Source organism: Gossypium raimondii, chromosome 7, assembly GCF_025698545.1.
Source record: "Gossypium raimondii isolate GPD5lz chromosome 7, ASM2569854v1, whole genome shotgun sequence".
Classification (NCBI taxonomy): Eukaryota; Viridiplantae; Streptophyta; class Magnoliopsida; order Malvales; family Malvaceae; genus Gossypium; species Gossypium raimondii.
In genome coordinates this window covers 23,910,380-23,934,316 of record NC_068571.1, presented here as the reverse complement: position 1 = coordinate 23,934,316, position 23,937 = coordinate 23,910,380, and the positions used below count along the sequence as shown (strand labels likewise).

Below are 23,937 nucleotides of genomic sequence, written 5' to 3'. Positions count from 1 at the left end.
ATTCAAATAAAAAAATCGCCTCAATCGGACAACCGAGCTAAAAGTTATGGCCTTTCAAAGTTTTCAAGCTAAAAACATAAATCGTTTCATGTTACGCCAAGAAATCGCGCCCTAGGGCGCGATTTAGTCCACGCCAAGAATCGCACGACATGGACGCGATTTCGACGCTGCACTCGACATCGTATTCGACGTGGACGCGATTTCATGAAAATGCACTATTCCAAAGAATAATTACATAAAGGGCCCATTTCGGTAAATTTTGAAAAAAAAGGGCTTTTTTTAGTAATTTGCCCTAAGAAAAGATGAAAATTATTTTCTTGGATTTTTGGGTGTTTTCATTTTTTTTTGGTATACTTTCATCAAATTTAGCTAACAAATTTGGTTTTTTAGCTTTTTAGGTAAAAAGGTCACAAAAAAAATGCAACAAAACTATAAAAAAGACCAAATTATACAATGTGTAAATGTTGAGGGTTAGATTTTTTTAGAATCAATAATAAATTATCTATACATATCCCGCCACTATTTGAGCTGCCCCTTGTGCAAACCGATATTTTTACATTGATACGTACAAAGCTCTCTTGATACCACGTCTCCCATGACAAATGAATAATGAGAGACCTCGACTCCGGCAAGATCACCATCCTCTGATCACCCCTAGTCTGCCCTCGTTCCGCTCCAAGACGATAGCATCCAGTCCGTGTCCACTCCTCGATCCAGTGGCAACATCCTCGACGATTTGAAGTCCACCCGACCCACCACGGCGCTTAACAGAAAGGCTTCTCCTGTAACCCATCCCTCTGTCATCCGACGCTGCCTCTCGCCCGATTTCCTCCTCCCCCTCGTCAGAACTGATATGCCACTCGTCAACTTTCCAACCCTCTATGGACAACGCCGCTAGAATCACCACCATTACCACTCAACAAATCGTCGAACTGAGACTTTACCCTCTTTCTCCCAAACACTTGGAAAACCGAAAAAACTAACCAAAAACCCAAACTATCGTGCTATAGAAACAGACATAACCGTACCAGAGAATAAGTCGAAACCGTATTAACAAAACTTTAATGGAGAAATATTTCTTACATGGACGAAAATTTCATGAAATCCTAAAATAAAAACAGAAGTAACAGATTCTTCATTTGAAAACGCATAAGAGAACTATAGGCAAAAGCCGGTTAACGGCACCGGTAAAGACACTTATGCTTGCCTCTGCGCTTTTTTCAATGTTTAAAACTTCCAAAAGGGAAGTTACGCGGCCCATGCGGATTGTAACATTGTAAGTGAAAATGAGAGAAAAAAAAGAGTCAAAAAGGCCAAATGAAAAGAAAAAATCTAAAAACGTTAATTCTGGCGTTAAAAATCTAGGAATGTTGACACCTTTTTGGGACATTCCTTCTTGGCGTGGTGATTATTCCTTTTTTGGTGCTCTGATCCTTGTGTGTTTGTTTTACTTGGCTTCCAAGTGCTCAAACCACATACGCTGGAGATGTGATGCTTTTGATAAAGAAAGGTTATTCTTTTTGATTTGTTGTTTTGCTGCTTGTTTATTCTTGCCATGTTTGACTGATTATCCTTATTTGCCCTTAATACCACTGTAAATGTACAAAGACAAGGATGAAAGCACTGTTTAATTGAATTTTTCCTCACAGAACCCTATCTGATCCATTCAGGCTGAGAATTCCAACCAAAGAAATGCTTTAGCACTGTTGATGCTGATGAACCATTTACACAGCAATATATTTACGTTGTCATCCACAACCATACGACCTTATCCTTTCACTACATATACCCATAGGAATACACAACCGCTGCTTACCAAAAGCTTTCATTACTTCTTTTCCGAAACCCATCTAAAATAGGTGGGTTCTCAAACATCATGACTTCCATATATAGGTTACGGTCACATGTATATGAAACAACTATTTGACACATACAACACTACTGAAAACATAAACACTTTGATGTGTATTATGAATTCCAACACATCCGACAAAAGAATGCAGTACCGGATTATATACCAGTCAGACCCGAGCTCAACCACCACATTTAACTAACAGGGAGATCAAAGGGCCAAAGAAAGGAAGTTCAGAACAACGCTTATCTAGTCAGCCTTTGGTTCTCATAATAGTGATGCTGCCTTTTCCTCCTTCAGTACGAATTTTAGTTTTGCCAACAACAGGCTTCCCAGAAAAAGCAGAAGTGGGGAAAGCAGCAGCAAGATCTTCATTGCTTTGTTTTGATTTTGATGGTGGTGGGGTTAGGATTCGCTGGTTTATATCCTTCAGGGTAACATCTCCATGGAAACCACAGGGTTTAATGAAAGCAAACGGGTAGGCAACAGAAGATGCTAGCTTAGGGGCTGCGTGTATGATAGACTTCCTACCTAAATGAGCAACATTCAATCTGACAGTGTTAATTTTACTTAGTGTAATAAAATTTAATTTAAAATGTCATAGAAAAGGCAAAGGCATAACAAACAGGAGGAAAACGAGAATGAATGTGATTACCTTTGAAGACAATATTTTGAGGAGTTTGAATTGCCTGCTTTTGAACAGCATCAACTGCAGACTCAGGTCGGGAATTGCACAACTCTATGAACAGAGAATCAAGTTTTTTTCATAAAGTTAAGATAAATGACAACGAAAGAAATACTTATTCAGAAGAAAAGGATTTGTGTACCTGAAATACCAATTTGAACATCAGATGTGCCTGTAAGATTCCTGAAGCTCACATTATAAAGCAATCAGAATAGATTGATATCATGATCAAACAAAAAACGCTGCAAGTCAATAGAAGCATACAACTCATCAGAGCTGAGAAGCATCTCTGCATTGTTAAAATATTCAGCAAGCCACTCTTCACACGACTCATCTAGACCCTCGTAACTGGAAGATGATGCATCCTCTGCAATATTTTGTTATGATTAAAAACTCAAGTACACATTTGATTCAATTTGATTATTATTGTATGAAAATGGACTTGCAAGGGAAACCTGAAAATCCAGCAGTCCACTGAGCTGAACCAGGTAAAACCTCTTCAATCGAATCATCCCTCTCCTAAGCATGGAAAGAAGAAAAAAAAGAGAGCAAGAACCTGGTATAAGCATAGTACACTTAAACCAATACTTGAAACTTTTAATTGCATAACATTAAAAAGAAACCAGATATAGATGCAATATTTAAACTTTTAAAAGGCCACCAGAATAGGTAGAACTCCAGTACTCGTTATGGATGATGAATGAATTATAAATAATGATCAAATTTGAAAGGGAAAAAAACCAAGCTCTAGCCATTAGATACGCTATACAAGGTTGTCTAGTCCAAACAAGTTATAGATAAGATGGATGCACAAATAGCATAGATGAAGGATTTTTCCTTCTCAATAATACAGTCCAAGTCCATTTTCAAAACCTAGTTTAGAGATAGCAGGTCAAAACATATGATATAAAGAGATGCTTTTGTTCATTTCTGAGCAACAAACATGTTATCTAGCACTCACCCTTGGTTTTAGGAGTGCAGATGGCATCTCATTGCAGATGAGGGAAGAATCTACTACATGAGTGTCAAACTGAAGCATTCTTCGCCTTTTAACTTGTGAAGAAGTCTCCCTCTTCTCTTCCAGTTCCTTGGTTATATTATCTGAAGTTGATGGTCATAGTACTTTAAAGGAAAGAGAAGATCAACTATTATAAAGACAAGAAAGCTTCAAGGAACATAATTTACCGTTATGTGTAACATAATACGGCAGTTTCCCACAATCTTTAACAGGGGTTGTTTCATCAAACATGTAGGAAAGGTCTTCCTCATTCAAGGTCACTTGAGTCCATGCACCTAGGGAGGGATCTGCTCCGATTTTATTCAGACATCAGTAATCAATTTTTTTTTAAAAAAAAAAAGAAAAATCTCTTTATCACTTGGCTACTTCAAACATATTGACTTGAAATAAGTCATCATCTGTGTTAATAACTTACCCAAATTATAGTTCTTCTGAACACCATGATTCTCCCCATGCCGATTCCAAGGCTCCCTGCCACCAATCAAACAATGAACATAGAAAATAAAGTATTCAGGCCAAAGAAAGGGCCAATGCAGATGGACCTCGCAACCAATGCTTTACTGAAAAAGGAATCCGTGGTAAAGTATACCACGTTAAGCAAAATCATGGACAGTGTTTCAACAAATAAGAATCAAATTACCAGCACAGTCCATAAAAGAAGGGAAAAACAAGGAAAGGGAATCATGGTTAGTCTACATGTCTCTCAGTACTAATGTTTATGGTAATAGAAAAGAACTAAAACACAGCGAGACCCAATTTTATTCAGAGCCCACACTTTCATTACAGTAAAAAGTACACCCCCAACATATCCCCACTTCAAAAGTTAAAGGAAATAACAAAAAAAAAAAAAAAGAACCCATAAAATCCAGCAGAAACCCTTCTGAGAAATAAATTGTCATAATAAAAAAAAGCAATAAAAACCCAGAAACAACCATCAGAAAGCAAGCATTTTAAAATCAAAAGACAGAAAAAAGGGAATTTACTGATCATTGTTGTAATTCATTTCTTCTGGTTCCCTTCAAAACTGAGTCAAATCTACCCCTCTGTTTATCTTAATTTCTCGGTCTTTACTGCTTCAACAACACAATCAAAAGTAGCCGTTACACAGAAATCACTGCCACCAACACCAATGCGTTTACATATTTATAAAGCACTGGAAGCAGCAGCAACTTCACTGGCATTGCCCTTTCGGCCTTTTATCTCTGCTTCAAACCAAAAAGAAAGTGTTTTTAAGGGTTAATATACCATTTGGTACCTAAGTTTTTCTTTAATGTTCAATTGATCACCTGAATTTTTTTTTAATTTGATATTTAAATTTTTTATGTTTATTTGGAATTCATATTTAATTTAGTACCTTAGTTTTTGTCCTATGTTTTTATTATAACAAACATGTCCAATGTTCATTAGACGATATGATATGACATTTGATATAGAAACCAGATTCTAACATAAAAGTTAAACTCAGATGTTAAATTGGAAAAAAATTGAGTATCGAATTGAATATTAAATTCAAAACTTAAGTGGCAAATAATTATTAAGGATGAATTTTGTTATATATATGGCCGACACCCTAATTTTGTTAATTTTAATGTTGAATTTTTAATTTTGAAGTTTCTATAATGATTCAATTAATAATATATTAAAGTCAAATTTTGTAATTAGTAATATATTATATGTAAGTTGTAAATTTAATTTATATTCCTTAATTTATCTTTTTTAATTTTTATACTTGTTAAATTTTAAAATGTTAGTTATTACACATGTGATATATTTGCAACATAAAATTTTAAAATTTGTAAAATTCAATTTAATAATTTTGACAAGAATTGTTTAATTCAAAAAATAAAAATTATAAAAGTTAAAAAATATTAAATTAAAGTATCGAAATTTATAAATAATATACCACTAATAATAAATTTTAATGATTTTAATCACCATTCTAAGGATTTGTCTAAGCCAATTTAGGTTGAGTTTGGATCGGCGTTGCGTTTACTTACGGTTAGTGTAAAATCAGCGGTGGCAGTGAGATTAGATACTGTAGCGTTAGACAAAAAGTAAACTAAACGCATCGCACCGCACCTCATCGCCCATCTAAACCCACCTTTAATCACCTTTTCATCGTGAATTTGATCTATTGTTAAGCTAGAATTCTTACCAAAATGGGAATTTAAGAAACGTCATGAATTGTCGATTGAGTCTTAACTCGATTTGTATGGGCATTGTTGTCAAGAATAGGAAGACGTGGGTTCGAGTGCACTGAAGCACATTATCATCCTATTTATGAGTTGGGGATGAGATATGAATAGTTCTAAGCATTGTATCAAAAAGAGCATATATAATCAGAACATATAATGAAATTATTCCTCCCAAAAATAAAGCCATGAATTCCCCCTCTTTTCCCGGTGAGTGGGTGTGAATCACACGCTTAAGTTTTATTATTAGTCCATGTATTTAGTTTTTGTATTTTTTATTTAGTCATTTTTAGTATTTGTACTTTTCAAATATTAAAATTCCAATCCTCATCAAACGATAATTTTTAAATTCATTAAGTTATGTTATTTCCAAAATTTGATGCGACAAATATATTATCATATTGTGACGCCATATCAACTTGTGATTTTCACATATTACTCGCTAAAGATCTGGTTAATGGAATAACAATTGTCATTTGCCTCAACACTGAAATTTTAAAATTCAAAAGTATAAGGACTTATAGTGATTCAATTAGAGAGTATGAACTAAATCGATAATTATACGCATAGTATAGGATTAGTAATTGAATTTAATTAAATGAACTTAACTGCTACTATTTGGGTCAGGATTAAAATTTCAAAATTTGAAAAGAATAGGGATTAAAATTGACCTATACGAAAAATGCAATGATTAAAATTGACCAAATTAAAGTATAATGACTAAATTGTCAATTTTCACAAAGTATAAGGGCTAATGCAAAATTTAACTGAATCACACTATTGGTTGGGGGAGTGGGTCAACTATCGAACTGGTGAAGAAATAGTTATATTATTATATTATAGTCACTAAATTGTTAATAATTGTGACGAAAATTGACGTAGTAGATTAATATTGTTATTTCAGATGAATATTTTAGTCCAAATTATACTATTAGTGACTACACTTTTAAAACCTGATGCTCAATTAGGTCACTTAAGAGAGTATGAGTGATTACCATTTAATAACTCCTTTGCTCATTTATTAAGCATGATACATTTATTACAGTTAATGTAGACATCCAATTTTGTGCAAGAAAAATTATTTTGATTTAAGCCTAGTTCTACTAAACCCAAATTGAATTTTGTCTACAATTTACATTATGGAGTTTTAACGTGGGCTAAGCCCATCTTATGTTTGGGTCAACTTTAGGCCTGTTAATTTTGTTCAGATCTCAAGCTGTTATCTATATTTGGGTTTAAAAGGCCCACTATCTTCAATTTTATTTAATGTTTGCCACAACGACCCCTGTCGGCTAGGTTTAAAAGCGTCACTACTACTGCAATCCTGTACAGCCTTGCCTTATGTTCACTTGCCAGTCATTTTCGTCACCAGCTTGGCACCATTATACGCAAGTCCCATACCTGGTGATCATTACCTCTGCCTTGTTATAAGCAGCACGGGAACACACAAAAAAAAAAAAACGGAGTTAGCAATCTTGGCTTCTGATAGAGAGAAAAAATACAGAAATGGAGAGAGCTCTCGGTTGAACCTCACTACCCAGCAACAATCATCCTTTATCATTGAGTCTCACTGGAATGAACTAGAGGTTTGTGGAAACAAAAAGGGAGCAAAATTTAACCGAAAATGGAGCACAATTATGAGATTCTACTGATTGCAGTACAATATCAGCAAATTGTAGTACAATAGCTGAATGTAGCAGCAACTGACTTCGAAGAAGGAGGTGAGAAATTGGAATTTGTTTGACAAATTTGGTATTGCATGACTACCCTATTATTGCATGGTTTCTTATACTACTCAGATTCGATTAGGTTTGCTGACGTGTATTAGATGACAAAATCCGCATGTCTGGGTGGTTGTTTGCGCTGGCGTGAGCTCCTCCTGGGACCATGTGGTTCTCCATGTGGCTTGCTGGGCTGGGTCACAACAATCGCTCACCAACAAACACCAATTTCAACTCAGGCAAACAGAAATCTACAAAACCAATAACATACATTAGAGATTGAAGGTAGTTCTCCTTTTTACCTCTTGTCGGCATCTATTTTCTTTGTTCATAAAACAAAATGAAAGGGGTCTGAGACGAGCTTTCAATTCAGCAACGGGTCTTTGGACTTAAGTTGCGGGAAAGCGAAGATCCTTAGGCTTTGATCATCATTTTAAAAAAAATCTTTTTCGAAACAACAAAAAGAAGTGCATAATTTAAAAAAAAAAGAGATATAATAATAATAATAATAATAATAATAATAATAATAATAATAATTGAAACCATGGATATTCTGGCAAGCCATCGATCCTCCAACAGACACATTCTTGACATTTTTGGAATTCTAGGCTAAATGTTAGAATTAGTGACCCAAATCCTTATTTAAATAAAATACTGTGGTAAAATAAAATAAAAGTAAAATCCATATATAATTATACTTCTTTTATTTTATTTTAGAATAAGGTTTTTAAACCTTATTAAACTCCATCTATTTGATATTGATTAGAATAAGGTGTTTCACTTCTATTAGAATATGGTTTTACAAACCTATAAATAGACACAGTCTACTCCTCTTGTAATTAATTCGAATTCAACATAGTGAATTTTCTTATCCTCTGCCCGTGATTTTTTCCCGAAAGGGTTTCCACGTAAAATCTGTGTGTTTTTTATTTTTATTTTTATTTCTCTTTTCTTTGTGATATATTGTTATTATCGATATTCTATTTTTACAAATTGGTATCAGAGCTTCCGGGTTGTTCATCTCAGTCAAGGTAATGACGTCTTTGAAGCATAAAATTCTGTTGTTGGATCGTAACACTAGATTCGCGTTGTGACAGATAAAGATGCAGGCAGTTCTTGCACAGATGGACTTAGAGGAAGCCTTGCTAGGGGTAGATAAGATGCTTTCAACATTGACGGAGGAAGAGAAGAAGCGCAAGGATCGAAAGGTGTTAACATAGTTACATCTACATCTGTCTAACGAAATTTTGCAAGATGTGATGAAGGAGAAGATCGTCGCTGGATTATGGAAGAGGTTGGGACAAATATGTATGTCGAAAACTCTAACTAGTAAGCTGCATATGAAGCAACATCTTTATACTCATCGTTTGGAGGAAGGTGCGTCTGTGCACAAACACTTGATAGTGTTTAAAGAAATTCTCTCAAATTTGGAGGCCATGGAGGTTCAGTATGATAAGAAAGATCTAGGGTTGATTTTACTTTGTTCGTTGCCCCCGTCTTATTCAACCTTTAGAGATGCAATTTTATATAGCCGAGAGTCTCTCACAGTTGATGAGGTTTATGATTCTTTAACCTCGTATGATAAGATGAAGTATCTTGTGGTTAAAACTGACTCTCAAGGAGAGGGTCTCATTGTTCATGGGAGACAAGATTAGAATGCTGATGATGATCGTGGAAGAACATAGGAACGAAATCCTCGTGGTAAATCTAAGGGTAGATCAAAGTCTTCAAACAGAGGTAAAACTTGTAACTTCTGCAAGAAGAAAGGGCACATTAAATCTGAGTGCTATAAGCTATAGAAAATTCTGGTAAGGTTGATGTTCTAGAAGACTACAGCGGTGAACTTCTAGTCGTTTTTGTCAATAATTTTAAAGTGAGCAAGGATTGGATCCTTGATTCGAGCTGCACCTTCCACATGAGTCCCAATTGGGATTGGTTTACAACTTACGAAATAGTGTCTGAAGGTGTTGTTTTGATGAGAAATAATGTTTCATGTAGAATTGCAGGTGTTGGAACAATTAAAGTTAAGATGTTTGATGGAGTTGTCAGAACACTTAGTGACGTACGAGATGTTCCAGAATTGAAGAGAAAGTTAATTTCATTGAGTACTCTTGATTCAAAAGGGTACAAATACACAGCTGAAAGTGGGTTTTTGAAGATTTTCAAAGGGTCCCTCATTGTGATGAAAGGGTAGAGAAAGACTGCCAAGTTATATGTTTTGTAAGGTTCTACTGTTACTGGTGATGTAGTTGTCGCATTCTCTTCCTTGTCAGATGATGATATTACTAAACTTTGGCATATGCGCCTAGCGCATATGAGTGAGAATGACATGGAAAAATTGAGCAAAAGAGGACTTCTTGATTGGCAAGGAATTTGCAAACTGAAGTTCTGTGAGCACTGCGTTTTTGGGAAGCAAAAGAGAGTTCGATTCACCAGAGGAATCCATAACACGGAAGGAACGTTGAAGTATATTCATTCTGATCTATGGGGGTCATCCAGAGTGCCTTCGAGAGGTGGAGCTAATTATATGCTAACTTTTATTGATGATTTTTTTAGAAAAGTGTGGGCATTCTTCCTGAAGCAGAAAATCGATGTGTTTTCCACATTTAAGTCTTAGAAAACCATGATTAAAAAACAGACGGGAAAACAAATAAAATACCTCCACACAGACAATGGCTTAGAGTTCTGTTCTGATGAGTTTAATAAATTGTGCAAGTCAGAAGGGATCGTGAGACACTTGACAGTTCGTTATACTCCACAGCAAAACGGCGTTGCAGAACGAATGAACAGAATGATCATGGAGAAGGTTCGATGTATGTTGTCAAATGCCAACTTACGAAAGTCATTTTGGGCCGAAGCAGCCTCTACTGCATGTTTTTTGATCAACTGATCTCCATCCGTTGCCATTGAGAAAAAGATTCCACAAGAGGTATGGTCTGGTAATCCTACTGACTATTCTGATTTAAAGATTTTTGGTTGTCCTGTGTATGCTCATGTTGATAATGGAAAATTGGAATCGAGATCCATTAAATGTGTTTTTCTTGGTTATAAAGCTGGTGTAAAAGGGTATAAGTTATGGTGTCCTGAAAATAGAAAAGTTGGAAGGGATGTTGTTTTTGATGAAACTGCTATGCTACCTAACTTATCTCTTAAAGACTATTCTAATAAAGAAAATCAAAAACAGGTGAAGCATCAAATTAATACAGAATCTATAACAGAGTCGACTACTGAAGCCAATACAAAAATTCAAAATAGAGTTGCTTCTTCACCACAATACTCTATCGCTAAAAATAGAATTAGAAGAGAAATTAAACATCCAAAGAAGTATGCCGGGGCTGATTTAGTTGTTTATGCTTTAAATGTGGCTGAAGATATAGATGCAAACCAAGAACCATCTAATTATTCTGAGGCGGTTAGTTGTGAAGACTCAGAAAAGTGGATGTTTGCTATGCAAGAGGAGATGGAATCACTACACAAAAAAAAACATGGGATCTTGTGAAAGTTCCTAAAGGTTAAAAGATTGTTCGTTGTAAATAGGTGTTTAAGAAGAAATAGGGGACTCCTAGAGTTGAAGAACCCAAATATAAAATAAGGCTTGTTGCAAAGGGTTACAGTCAAATTCCAGGAGTGGACTTCACAGATGTGTTCTCTCCAGTTGTGAAGCATAGTTCGATTCGAGCTTTGCTTGGTATTGTGGCCATGCATGATTTGGAGCTTGAGCAGTTAGATGTAAAAACTGTATTTTTGCATGGAGAACTTGAGGAGGATATTTACATGCAACAACCAGAGGGTTTTACAGTTTCAAAAAAAGAGGACTATATTTGCTTGCTAAAAAAGTCCCTTTACGATTTGAAATAGTCACCAAGATAGTGGTATAAGAGGTTTGATTCATTTATGACTTTTCATGATTTTAAAAGAAGTAGTTTTGACAGTTGTGTTTACTTTAAGAAAAACAGTGATGGTTCTTTTATGTATCTACTCCTTTATGTTGATGACATGTTAATAGCAGCGAAAGATAAATGAGAGATAAGAAAGGTTAAAGCCCAACTAAGTGAAGAATTTGAGATAAAAGATTTGGGACCAACAAAGAAGATACTTGGTATGGAGATTCTCAGAGATGGAAAAGTAAGTAAATTGTACCTAAGTCAGAAGAGGTACATTGAGAAAGTTATTTGCAGATTCAATATGTAGAATGCTAAGCCTGTTAGTACTCCTTTAGCAGCCCATTTCAAACTTTCATCGGCTTTGTCTCCACAATCAGATGATGAGATTGAGTACATGTCACATGTTCCATACTCTAGTGCAGTGGGATCTCTCATGTATGCCATGGTTTGTTCACGTCCAGATTTATCATATGCAGTTAATGCAGTTAGCAAATACATGGCGAATCCCAGTAAATAACATTGGAAAGCAATTCAATGGGTTTTAAGATACTTACAAGGTACTACTGATGTTTGCTTATAGTTTGGAAAAACTAGAGATGGAGTCATAGGGTATGTTGATGCTGATTTTGCTGGAGACCTTGATAGAAGAAGATCTCTCACAGGTTATGTTTTTACAATCAGAGGTTGTGCAATCAGTTGGAAAGCCACTTTGCAAACTACAGTCGCTTTGTCTACCACTGAAGCTGAGTACATGGCGATTACTAAGGCTTGTAAAGAAGCTATTTGGTTGAAGGGACTCTTTAGTGAACTCAATGAATACCTTCAAATCAATACAGTATTTTGTGACAGTCAGAGTGCCATCTTCCTTACAAAAGATCAAATGTTTCATGAGAGAACAAAACACATTGATGTTCAGTATCATTTTGTTCGTGATATTACTGCTCGTGGTGATATTGTTGTGAGCAAAATTAGTACTTATGAAAATCCTGCAGATATGATGACTAAGTCACTTCCTATAACCAAGTTTGAGCATTGCTTAGACTTGATTGGTGTTCATTGTTGAAGATAAACTCTTAAGGGGTTTTATGGAAGAGGTGAAGAACTTGTTCGTTGAGAGTGTGCGATGAAGAACTTGTTCATTAAGAATTTGTGTCAAGGTGGAGATTGTTAGAATTAAGTGACCCGAATCCTTATTTAAATAAAATACTGTGGTAAAATAAAATAAAAGCAAAATCCCTATAGAATTATATTTCTTTTATTTTATTTTAGAATAAGGTTTTTTAAACATTATTAAACTCCATCTATTTGATATTGATTAGAATAAGGTGTTTCACTCCTATTAGAATATGGTTTTACAAGCCTATAAATAGACATAGTCTGCTCCTCTTGTAATTAATTCTAATTCGACGTAGTGAATTTTCTTCTCCTCTGCCCGTGGTTTTTTTCTCGAAAGGGTTTCCACGTAAAATCTGTGTGTTCTTTATTTTTATTTCTCTTTTCTTCGTGATATATTGTCATTACTGATATTCTATTTTTACACCAAACAATATATTGAGATTCTTTTAAAAAAATTATAAAATATAATATAATATAATAAAAATATATACTAGTAATTTCATTAAAATAATACATTTTATGACATTAAGCAAATAAGATATTTTCTAACAAAATTAAAAAAAAAACATTTTTCATTCAATCTACTCCTATGTTATTAACTACAAAAGCACAAAAAATCATAAAAAAAAGGGTTCTACAAGCATTCCAAGATGGAAAATCATTAATGGTAACATCAACGTTAATGTTTTCCAAAAAATCGTTCTCTATTGATAACATTGCCAAATCATTCAATCGTTCTTGTGATATTGACGACCTCAAATAGGTTTTGATTAGCTTTAGTTTTGAAAAACTTCTTTCAACTGATGCCTCAGTCATAGGGACCGTTAAAAAAATTCTATAAGCTATTGAAACATTCGAATAACAACCTGCAAATTGACAAACTCAAGAATTTTAGTGGCTGACACTAATTCATTCGGTAAAGTAAATTGCAACACTTTCAATTTAGAGAAAAGATCATTTAAATCAACATATGATGAATTACCATGAGAAAAAGGTAGAGTGAAAAGTAGCACAAGATTCTCTCAATTCCTTTTCATCCAATGACTTTAACTTGTTTAAATCAAACAAAAACCAAAAAACACTTTCAAATATTTTTAGTTTCTCAAATCTTCTTTTCAAAGAAGTAATTGTCATGTCTACAATAACTAAAAAATAAACAACTCTAAATAATTCATCAGCCGACTGAATTTCTTCATCCTTTTGGTTATTCTCATCAAATTATTATTTTTTTCTAATAACACAATGCTTTGTTGGAAGGGTGAGCTCTACATCCATATCAAGTGCAATACTTTTAGCAATATTATTACTAGAAGTAAAGGCTTCATCTCTATACTTTTCAAAATATGACAATACCCCTTCTAATTGCTTTATGGTGGTGTCAATGCACATAGACTTGGATTGCAATTTCATGCTCACCATATTTATAGCAAATAAAATTTCATACCAAATTACCATACTAAGAAAAAACTCAAAACTCTCAAGTGCATTGACCAAACTCTCCACTTCACTCTTTGACTTTGCATCATCACCAGATTCATATAATTCCGACAAATCCAATCTTATTTGGGAGGCTTGAAATCTAATAGCTTTAACACTTTTAATTCGACTCTCCCACCGAGTATTAGATAAAAATTTAACAGTTAATTCAGGGACATTGTCAAGCAAAATTTTCCATGTAACGACCCAGTTTCTAGTGGTATAAAAAATTACAGTTCTGAAATGTTATTTTCATAAAACGTGTTTGTAATTATTAATATTTAATATTTATGAGATTAGTACCGAAACATATCAAATTTGGTCTAGTAATTTTGCTTAATTGATAATAAATTAAGGTACAAGTGTAATTATACTAAAGCCAGTGGGGTTGAAAATTACGATTTCGAGACCCCATTTTCATAAACCGAGTCAATAAATATTATTAAATAATATTTATGAGTTAAATATAATTTTACATTAAATTTTGATTGGACAAATTTGCTAATTGGACAATTAGTAAAAGTACAAGTGTATCAGCTCTAATGTCAGTGGTTTTAGAAATTAATGTATCGGGATCTCATTTCAGTAAACTAGACTTGTAAATATTTTATAAAAATATTTATGGATTTAATTTTAGGAAAATTAAATTTTAGTTAGGTAATTTCTATGCTTAGTACTTAAATTAAGTATAGGGACTAAATTACATAAGAAGTAAAAATTTAATTTATAAAAATATTATAGTTTGAAATTAAATAAAGGGGTTAAAGTGGCCATTAACCACTAAAATTCTTTGCGTGGCCGGTTAATATATATGTTATAATATATATTTTTTCTGATAAAAAACGACCCAAAGGGTCAACCTCAATTAATAGCATCATGAATAATAATGTTGTGGATATCCGACGGATACTCCATATCGAAATACAAATCATTTTTATTCCTAATCGCTAATTTACATAAAAAAATCTGCAGCGTAGTTTCTATTGCGATTAATCCAAATTACTTGGACCGATTCAAATTTGTTGAAAGCGTCACATTCTCTTCTAACGCACTGGCCCAAAATGGTAATATCCATCCTTCTTTTTTGACCGCGTTGACCAAAGATGGCACTATCTCGACTCCACAATTAATCGCCCACCTTTAACCATTCACCACTTTAACCCTTCTTTAAACGCCTCCAACTCGCCAGATAACATCCATAGCCTTTTCCTTGAAAGTATAGCAGCCCCTATCACAAAGCCATCGTGATCTCTCGCAATCGCTCCCACTCTCCGCAACCATTTAAAACAGTAGCATCCACGTTAATTTTAATATTGCCATTACGGGTTTTTTCCAATTCTTCTTCACCAAATTAGTTGACATGACCGCAGCTCGAAGATTGAAAATTCTGAAATCTTTGCTTAACGTTTGCGCCCTTTCCCATATCATCTCTGCAGCATCCATCTTCCTTTAAACACCATATTATTTCGCTGCTCCAAATGTTCCAGGCGGGGTTAAAAATCGAAGCGACCTTTTTTCAAGCTCCTAAAAACGCCCTCAAGCCGATCGATACAATTTGTGTAATTCTGTCGAAAGCGATCGTCATTTAAACCCCAACAACAAGGATTTCACGCACCTTAGGACAGTCTTTCATAGCATGAATCAGAGTTTCTTCACATAATAGATGCATTTTTATTATATTGTTTTGCTTGCTATTTAAACTATTATTTATAATATTTTGACATCAAAGGATTAAATCGAAAAATATTAATTGATTTATATAATTAAATCAATTATATAATTAAATCAAAAATATTAATTGATTTATATAATATTAATTGACATCATATGGGACTTACTATTATTTATATAATTAAATGATTACGATACGAATAGCTCAAGTTTACGATAAGAAAATTCTTGGGTTGATGTTTATTAAATTCTATATGTTATGATAATTTATATTATTTATTGTTTTAGTCCAATGCCAAGAAAGAATTGATTTATCTTGAACCAAATTGTATGGAATTGATTTGCATCTATTAATCGATTGAAATCGAACAAGAGCATGTTTGTATCCTTATAACATTTGATATGCTTTAGTCACGACAAAAGTATGTTTGAAATAATGTCCAAGTAAATTTTAAATGTTGTCCAAAATATGTTTTGAATGTCATCCAAAGTATGTTTTAATGTTAATATTGTAGGCGAATAAGTGTTTATGTTAAATTAAATGTTAAGATTAAATAAGTGTTTATGCCGATTTTAATGCTAATATTATAGGTGAATAAGTGTTTTTCCAAAGCTAGTTATATCGATCGTTTCATGCTAAATTTAATGTTTTACTTGGTTTGTCTGTTATATTATAATTCAATGGGAAGGATAAATTGGTGTAATTCAAGGTTGTTAAAATATTGTTGTTTTACACTATTTGGTTCTTACGATATTAATGTTATTCGAGTGTCCATTAATACTATAGTCGAATATTATAAAGTGGGTGAAAGTTATAAACTATGTTGTATGTATGTTCAGTTCTAATGTTCAAAGGATGGTGTTTCTATTACCCAAACTATTTCGTTTGTTGCTTTTAGATATATATATATATATATATATATATATATGCATTATTTGGTAAGTATATAAGGTGGGTGGTCTTTTGAAATAATATGGCGTAATGCTAAATTTGAAAAGAAACAATGTGTTTGAATAATTGTACAAATAATGTGTACTATATGTGAGATTAGTTTTGAAATGAAATTGAGATAATGGTTTTGTATAAATGAGCATGCAATAGAATAAGAAAGATTTTACGACTACATGTCGGGGTGTGTTGGGCACCCCATTTGTCAGTTTTATCAGCCAGCGCAAGGTGCAATGCATTATTACAAATCTATTCTCGATTTTACCAACCAGTGTTGGGCATATTTACTGTCGGTTTTATCGGCCAGCCGCAGGGCGCAATTCATTATTTACGGATTTATCCGTCAAGCACTTGATGCTAAATTTGGTGTGATTGTTGAATTCGCGTAGACGTCTGAATTCAAGTCACGTTAACAAGAAGAGAAAGAATGGGAATGGAAATTAATATGTGAATAATGAACGATACTATAGTTAGAATGAAATAAGATATATATATATATATATATATATATAAATGTGGTTATTTTTAGTGAGTAAAGAAAATAAAGTGAGATGCTTCATATTAGAAATTCTAGAAAGATTTGATGAATGTAGTTCCGAAAATACGAAAGCTACACATTTCTTTGTATATTTCTGATGGTATTTAAATTACGTACTTGGTTATTTCGTAATATTTTTAAATATTCAAAATATAGAAATGCCATGAGGTTTTACTCATCGTATGATTTATTCTTTGTTGTGTGCTCAGGTTAGGTATTCATTGATCCGATTGTCAACTCAGCATCTAGTAGAAAATCCCTAACTCAACGTTGGTGAATGGTTCTTTTTGGTCTTGACATGTACCTAGGATGTTTAATGTTCTAAATGGTCATTTTATATTTAGTTAGTCATTTTGAGATTATCTAAGTATGCATGTGTGTGATGGTAATAGTTGTGATTAGTATTTTGATAGGTTGCCTTGGTTTGATACTTAGATATGTGATGGTTGAATGTATATGTGTGTAGATTGAATTCTTGAGACATCATTGAGGGTATGTTAACACGAATGAATGTAGTCAATTAGCTAGTTTTCAAATGGTGTTTTTGGGTGTCAATTGTGGCAAATTGGTTAGACTCTTAAGATGATTGTACCAATGACGATTTGGGTTTAAATTAAATGCTTTTGAATAGGTTAAAGTTGATGTAAATGGTAGATTGTGGTGTAAGTGTCACATGGTTAAATTACATGTTTTAGCACAAAATTTTCCAGGTGCACACGGTCTGGCACACGATCATGTGCCACACACGGGCTAGACGTTTTCACATGGTCTGGGGACACGGTCGTGTGTCCCCTGTTTTCAGATTTTTCCCAACTTCTCATTTTATTTCAAATCAATCCCTGATCTTTCTTAAATTGTTGTTTTAGCTTCCGTATATTCAATATTTATTTGAATCAGATTAAAAATGATCATACGCATGCCCGTATGTAATTATTTAGTAATTAGTTACTTCTTTTAAATTGTAAATTGTTTGTTGATTGGTGATTCCTTGTAACACCTTATTACTCGGGTCTGGCGACCGGACCGAGATATGGGTGTTACATTCCATCTTTTTGTAGAACTCGGAAATAATAAATATATGTGTTGAACAATTCCAAAAAATGAAATAACTCTAATGCAAGAATATGCCATATCACTAAGAGTAAGATTCAAACTATGACAAGCACAAGGCATATATAATGCTTTCGGATTTATTTTAAGAAATCACTTTTGAACACTTTGGTGCTTCCCTTTCATATTGGAACCATTATGATAACCCTGACCCCTTACATCATCAACATTAAGACCAAGAGACTTTAAAACATCTTGTAATTCATTAAAAAGTCCCAATCCAGATGTATCATCCACCTTCAAAAACTCTAAAAGGTACTCTATTTTATTTTATTAGTTGACATATTCACACATCGTACTATCAAAGTCATTTGTTCTATCTCATTTCATTCCAAGTATTCATATTAGTCATATGCTCAGCACTATTTTTATGTTGATTGAGCCTCTCACTAATATGCCTCCAATCACTTAAACTCTCATTTACTAACAAACTTTTGTTACTAATAGATTTGAACAACTTAAAAAAAAAATAAAACACTTTGTCAACATGTTTGAAATAAACCAACCATTTTCTATTGCTAAACTCACCATTGCTCAACTTCCTAGAAAAATAAGCATATGAAAAATGTCTATTATTATTATCGAGAGGAAAATCAAGTTTCATTTCTCTTATAAGCCTCTTTTCAACTAAAATGTCCCTTATTTTGTTATTAAGATTAGCTCAATTTCTAAGATCATAAATATCCAAAGAATGGATTACTTGTTCTTCACCAATGCCAATATCAGGAGGAATTGTTTGTTCTTCATTAAGACCAAGATTTTCAATATTGGATACATTTGGCACATCATAAGGCTCATTTAGATAATTAATTTCATCATTCTCATGGACATCATTATGCAAACTTTCATTTGATTGATCTAAATTTTCATTGAAAACCACTTTTTTAAAAATAAATTTATCAATAGCACCTTGCTGTGATTTTTTAACTATTCAGCACGTTCTCTCTTTTTCTTTTTCACTTCCATATAAATGCTTTTTAGACAACATTATATATAAAATACAAATCAAATACTCAATTAATACAAGAAAATAAAACAATAGCACCTAATAGAAGAATTCTAAGTTGAATATTTGCTTTCACATTTGCTAATTCCAAAAGTCAAATTGAGTTATTGGAATTACAGTAAATATAATTATAATAATCAATTACAAATAGACATTGTAATTAACTAAAATATTAAATGAAATGCAAGTAAAAAATTTAAATGAGTAACAAAAACATAGCCTCAAGTAAAAAATTAAATGAAACATAGAATCAAGGAAACCTTTTTAATAAGACCATGGCGTAATACTTCATAGTTAAAATGGTGCAATTGAATAGGAGGTGAGTAACTATTGCTCTATAGCAAACTAGCTATGCATCATTTTCATGAAATATGGCATGCTAATGTAGCATGTCTCTAATTTCATATGTCAGGGAAATAACCTACTGATGTAGGTAATGCTAGATGGGAACTTTCTTAATGCGGATGAGATACCAAAATCCAAATCTATTCAACACTGATTATCTACTATTGGAATTTAAACATTGAATTTGAAGAGAATGAAATATAACTTGTAGATGCTTTATCATATAAATTTCAATTACAAACAAAGTAGAATATCATTATAGGAATTTAGAACATGAATACATGATCTCAGCTTCCATCTAGGATGCACATTTAACAGAACATACCAAAACAAATATAAGAATTGATTCATCAACAAATTGGAATTGATGATAACAACAAAAAGATTTAAGTATATGCTTCCATATCATGTAAAGAGTCAAACACAAGCACTTACCAGAGACAGAAGATGATAACTCCAATTGGCTCACAAATCGATAAGTTTTACCAGGAAAGAGAATTCGAGTCTTTCTATCATCAGGGTTTCAATGACTGATGAGTGATCAACAATTTCATCACTAAAATAGTCAAAGAAAAAGCATTTTATAGCTACAAGAGAAAATAAACAAGACTCAAGCTATCGGATTTCAATCTGATCAAGAACCAAAAAACATAGGAGTAAAAAAAAATCTAGAACCCTCAAATTATGCAAATCTTCATTGAGAAGGAAATGATTAGAGATATGGAATTTTAATTTGTGAAAGGGATGTTGTGAGAGTGGGTTATGGAAAAATAGAACCGTTGATTTTTTTGGCAAAAATTGATTTTATTTTGTTTTAGTAGTAGGAGTTGGAATTTAGGGAGTAGGGAGAGTTGGAGAAGCCAAAAAGTTAGAGACTAAGGGTGTGTTCTTTGTTGCTTTTCAGATGAGCTTTTCCATGTAAAAGTGCTTTTCCCTGAAAAGCAATAAAGAACAGATGTCAGGGGTGAAAATTTTTAACTTATTTTAAGTGCTTTTTCACAGATGAAAAAACATAAATTTTTAGCTTTTTTCAGCCTAAAAGTACTTTTTGCTGGTATTTTACTTTTTTACCTCTAGCTCTTTATTCCTCTTCTTCACCGGTGAGTTTATCTTTTTCTTCTCTTCTTCTGTATATTTTTGTTCGTCTTTCTTATGGGATTGATTTTCATTATTTAAATTTCCATCGTCTGGGTAGCTTCTCTTTGGAAGATTTTCTTCTCCCATTCAAAACCCACGTTTTTAAATGAAGGTAACTCTAATCTTTTTTCAGATTTCTTTTACCTGTTGATTTTGTTTCAATTAATATTCAAAACCAGGGACACCTTTGCACAAAAAAAATGTCTTGCTGGTTGTTGCGCACCCTGATGATGAGTCCATGTAAGTTTCTGAAGAAAGCTCTTTACTTTTCGACTTTTAGAACAAATTGACCTCTCGTTTGTTGTTACACTGCTGATTTTTTATGCTTTTGTTTTCTGTAATGTGTAAGCTATTAAAAATAAAATCATAATGATTGCAAAATGATTGAATGAAATTGTCACATAATAAGTGACTAGTAAAGAACACTTGAAGAAGAATGGGTAATTGCGAGAAGAGAGAAGAGGATGGAGACCAGAAACAAAGGAGAATTTAGAAAGAAAAGATAAATTTTGATAATTTTCATTCATGGGGAAATGTGAATCATTTGGTACATATATGTACACACACAGAGATATATATATGCAAATAGACATGTGTCTTCTACCGATTCTACAATTTAATATAGTAGGACGGCATTTTAGTTCTAGCATTTTGTCGAACAATTTCTGGGCAGAATCTAGGCTAATATCTCCAGTCATTTCTCGGTTTTTTCTTGTGTGCACTTGTTTGAGTGGAACCAATGTAGCTCTGATTGCCATTTGTCACAGAATAAGTGACTAGTAGATAACACTTGAAGAAGAGGGGGTAATTGAGAGAAGAGGAAAGAAGATAGAGGCCAGAAAAAGAGGAGAGTTTAGAGATGAAAGATAAATTTTGATAATTTTCATTCATGAGAAAATGTGAATCATCTGGTACATATATATTGGCAAATAGACATGTGTCTTCTACAGTATCTAGAAGCTAATAAGCAATTAACAACTCAACCATAACATTTTCTCAACTGATATTTCAATTTGTCGGCTCCCGGCTCAAGCTCTATACTCAACTCCTACTTGTCCATCTTTTTAGCTCGTGGCTTAGGCTTCAGGTCTCCTATAGCTTTATCCTTAAGTTGTTTCCATGCACTGCCTTGCTTTGTTTCCTTTCTACCAATTGATTTCATGACATAAATGTACTATATAAATTAGTATATATGAGTGAACTCATTTGATTTATTTATTTGACGTTTTTAATTTTCCTTAAATATCAGTAATTGCATTTGTCTCCAAGTACACTTTAGGTTTTTTCAATTATAAATTCTTTATTCTATGGATGAGAATGGATTTTTGAGTGAATTTATTGATAAAATCAGTAGTTAGTACAATATCTTTTGTAAATGATTGATTTGGTTTAATTTATTTCCCTTAACCTTTTGTGATTCAAGTGATGACTTTGCTCTGCAGATTCATCTTTGGTTCTAAAGTTTCATTTGTGAATGTTATTTGAATCAATTTAATATAGTAGTATGGTATTTTTGTGTTCTGTTGCAGGTTTTTTTGACCTACAATAAACTACTTGACTTCAAAAGGGCACAATCTTTACCTACCCTTGGTTCTTGGACTTGACAAAGTAAATCCCAGGTTTCTGAGCTTGTTACGTTTCTTTCATTGATTCTTCCTTGGATTCTGAATAGTTGGATGCAGTTAACATTGATACACATGCAAACAAATATACTTATGTGACATTTGATTTTCTTGATTGCTTTACTAGTTGAAACGAATCTGTTCGTATACACAATAGATGAGTACTTCGGCGGTTGAAGTTAGTAGTGAAAAAGTGAAAGCAATATGGGATAAGAGATTGACAGAAATATTTTGTGATATTTGTATTAAAGAGATATTGAAAGGCAATAGGCCTAGTACTCATTTCACAAAAGATGGATGGTTGAAAATAATGACCAACTTTGAGAAAGAAACGGGCAAGGGTTTTTCACAAAGACAACTTAAAAATAGGTGGGATGCCCTAAAAAAAGAATGGAAAGCTTGGAAGAAACTTAAAGGCGAAGATACTGGTCTAGGGTAGAATCTTATAAAAAGAATCGTTGATGCATCAGATGATTGGTGGGAGAGTAGGCTACAGGTACATTAATAATTTTGAATAATTTTTTTCTTATTTATGAGGTTATTGATAATTACTATTATTAAACTATCATTTTATATGTAGGTTGTGCCTGAAGCTCAAAAATTTAGAACATCGGACATTGATTCTGAATTCGAAGAGAAGTTGGAACAAATGTTCATGGGGATAGTTGCAACAGGTGATAAAGCATGGACACCTTTTTCTAGTACACTCCGTAGTGAATTTTTTGAGGATGTTAACAACAAAATACCTGAAGAGAATGAAGAAGAAAATATGAGAAATGATGTTCACATTTTAAATGATGTTCACATTTCAAATGATGTTCAAATTGATGGAAACGGTCAAAAAAGAAAAAACCCTGAGATATCAAGTTCACATTTTAAAACTGGAAGAAATAAATCCTCAAAGCAAATTGGAGGGGCTGTAAGATTGTCTAGTCAAATAGAAAAATTATGCAATGCAGTTGACAATATGAGTCAAGCCATATCTAGTTTGACTCCTGTTATGGATCCATATGGTATTCCACAAGCAATCAAAGTGCTTGACAGCATGTCAGAAGAAGTTCTAGAAGCTAGTCCGCTATACTTTTTCGCACTTAAATTATTGCTCAATAAGGACAAGCGAATTATGTTTTTATTAATTAATCCCAAGATTAGAGCTTTGTGGCTTAAGACGGAAATGGAGTATAATTGAAAATTTTTTAATCTTCTAGGGTTCAGAGATATCTATTATGTGACTAAACAACAATGCTAAACTAGTTTTATCAATAATTATTTATGTTTGGTTTTGGATATTGAATTTATGTTCTACTTATTTATTTGTAATCTAGTTGTATCAATGGTTGTTTATGTTTGGTTTTGGATATTGAATTTATGTTCTACTTATTTATGTGTAATCTAGTTTTATTAATAGTTGTTTATGTTCGGTCTTTGGATATTGAATTTATGTTCTACTTATTTATACTAAATTAGTTTTATCAATAGTTGTTTATATATGATTTTGGATATAAAATTTATTCATAGGTGATGAGTATAGTTGAGAATTACAGCGGTGATGAAAGTGATGATGAAAGGGAAAAGAATGAGATTTTACAATGCATGGAATGTTTTAACCGATTAT

At 33.0% G+C, this 23,937-nt stretch overlaps 1 protein-coding gene and 1 long non-coding RNA gene across 3 annotated transcripts; one reads left to right on the top strand and one right to left on the bottom strand.

Annotated features, from left to right (window-relative positions):
- Positions 1-1,798: 1,798 nt before the first annotated feature.
- Positions 1,799-4,745, bottom strand: LOC105799248 (protein XRI1). Its single transcript, XM_012629701.2, has 9 exons — positions 4,539-4,745; positions 3,971-4,026; positions 3,723-3,842; positions 3,499-3,638; positions 2,993-3,056; positions 2,802-2,904; positions 2,680-2,720; positions 2,508-2,591; positions 1,799-2,383 (listed from the first exon to the last, which is right to left on the bottom strand). Exons 1-9 carry the CDS (start codon positions 4,556-4,558, stop codon positions 2,106-2,108), a joined length of 906 nt encoding a protein of 301 aa, XP_012485155.1. The 5' UTR covers positions 4,559-4,745; the 3' UTR covers positions 1,799-2,105.
- Positions 4,746-20,426: 15,681 nt separating this feature from the next.
- LOC105799254 (uncharacterized) lies at positions 20,427-23,489 on the top strand. Of its 2 annotated transcripts, XR_008197984.1 has the most exons (5): positions 20,695-20,812; positions 20,880-20,940; positions 22,230-22,308; positions 22,450-22,818; positions 22,903-23,489. It is a non-coding gene; the product is annotated as an uncharacterized LOC105799254 (long non-coding RNA). The 2 variants fall into 2 exon arrangements; XR_008197983.1 differs by having other exon boundaries at positions 20,427-20,940.
- The last annotated feature ends 448 nt before the right edge of the window (positions 23,490-23,937 follow it).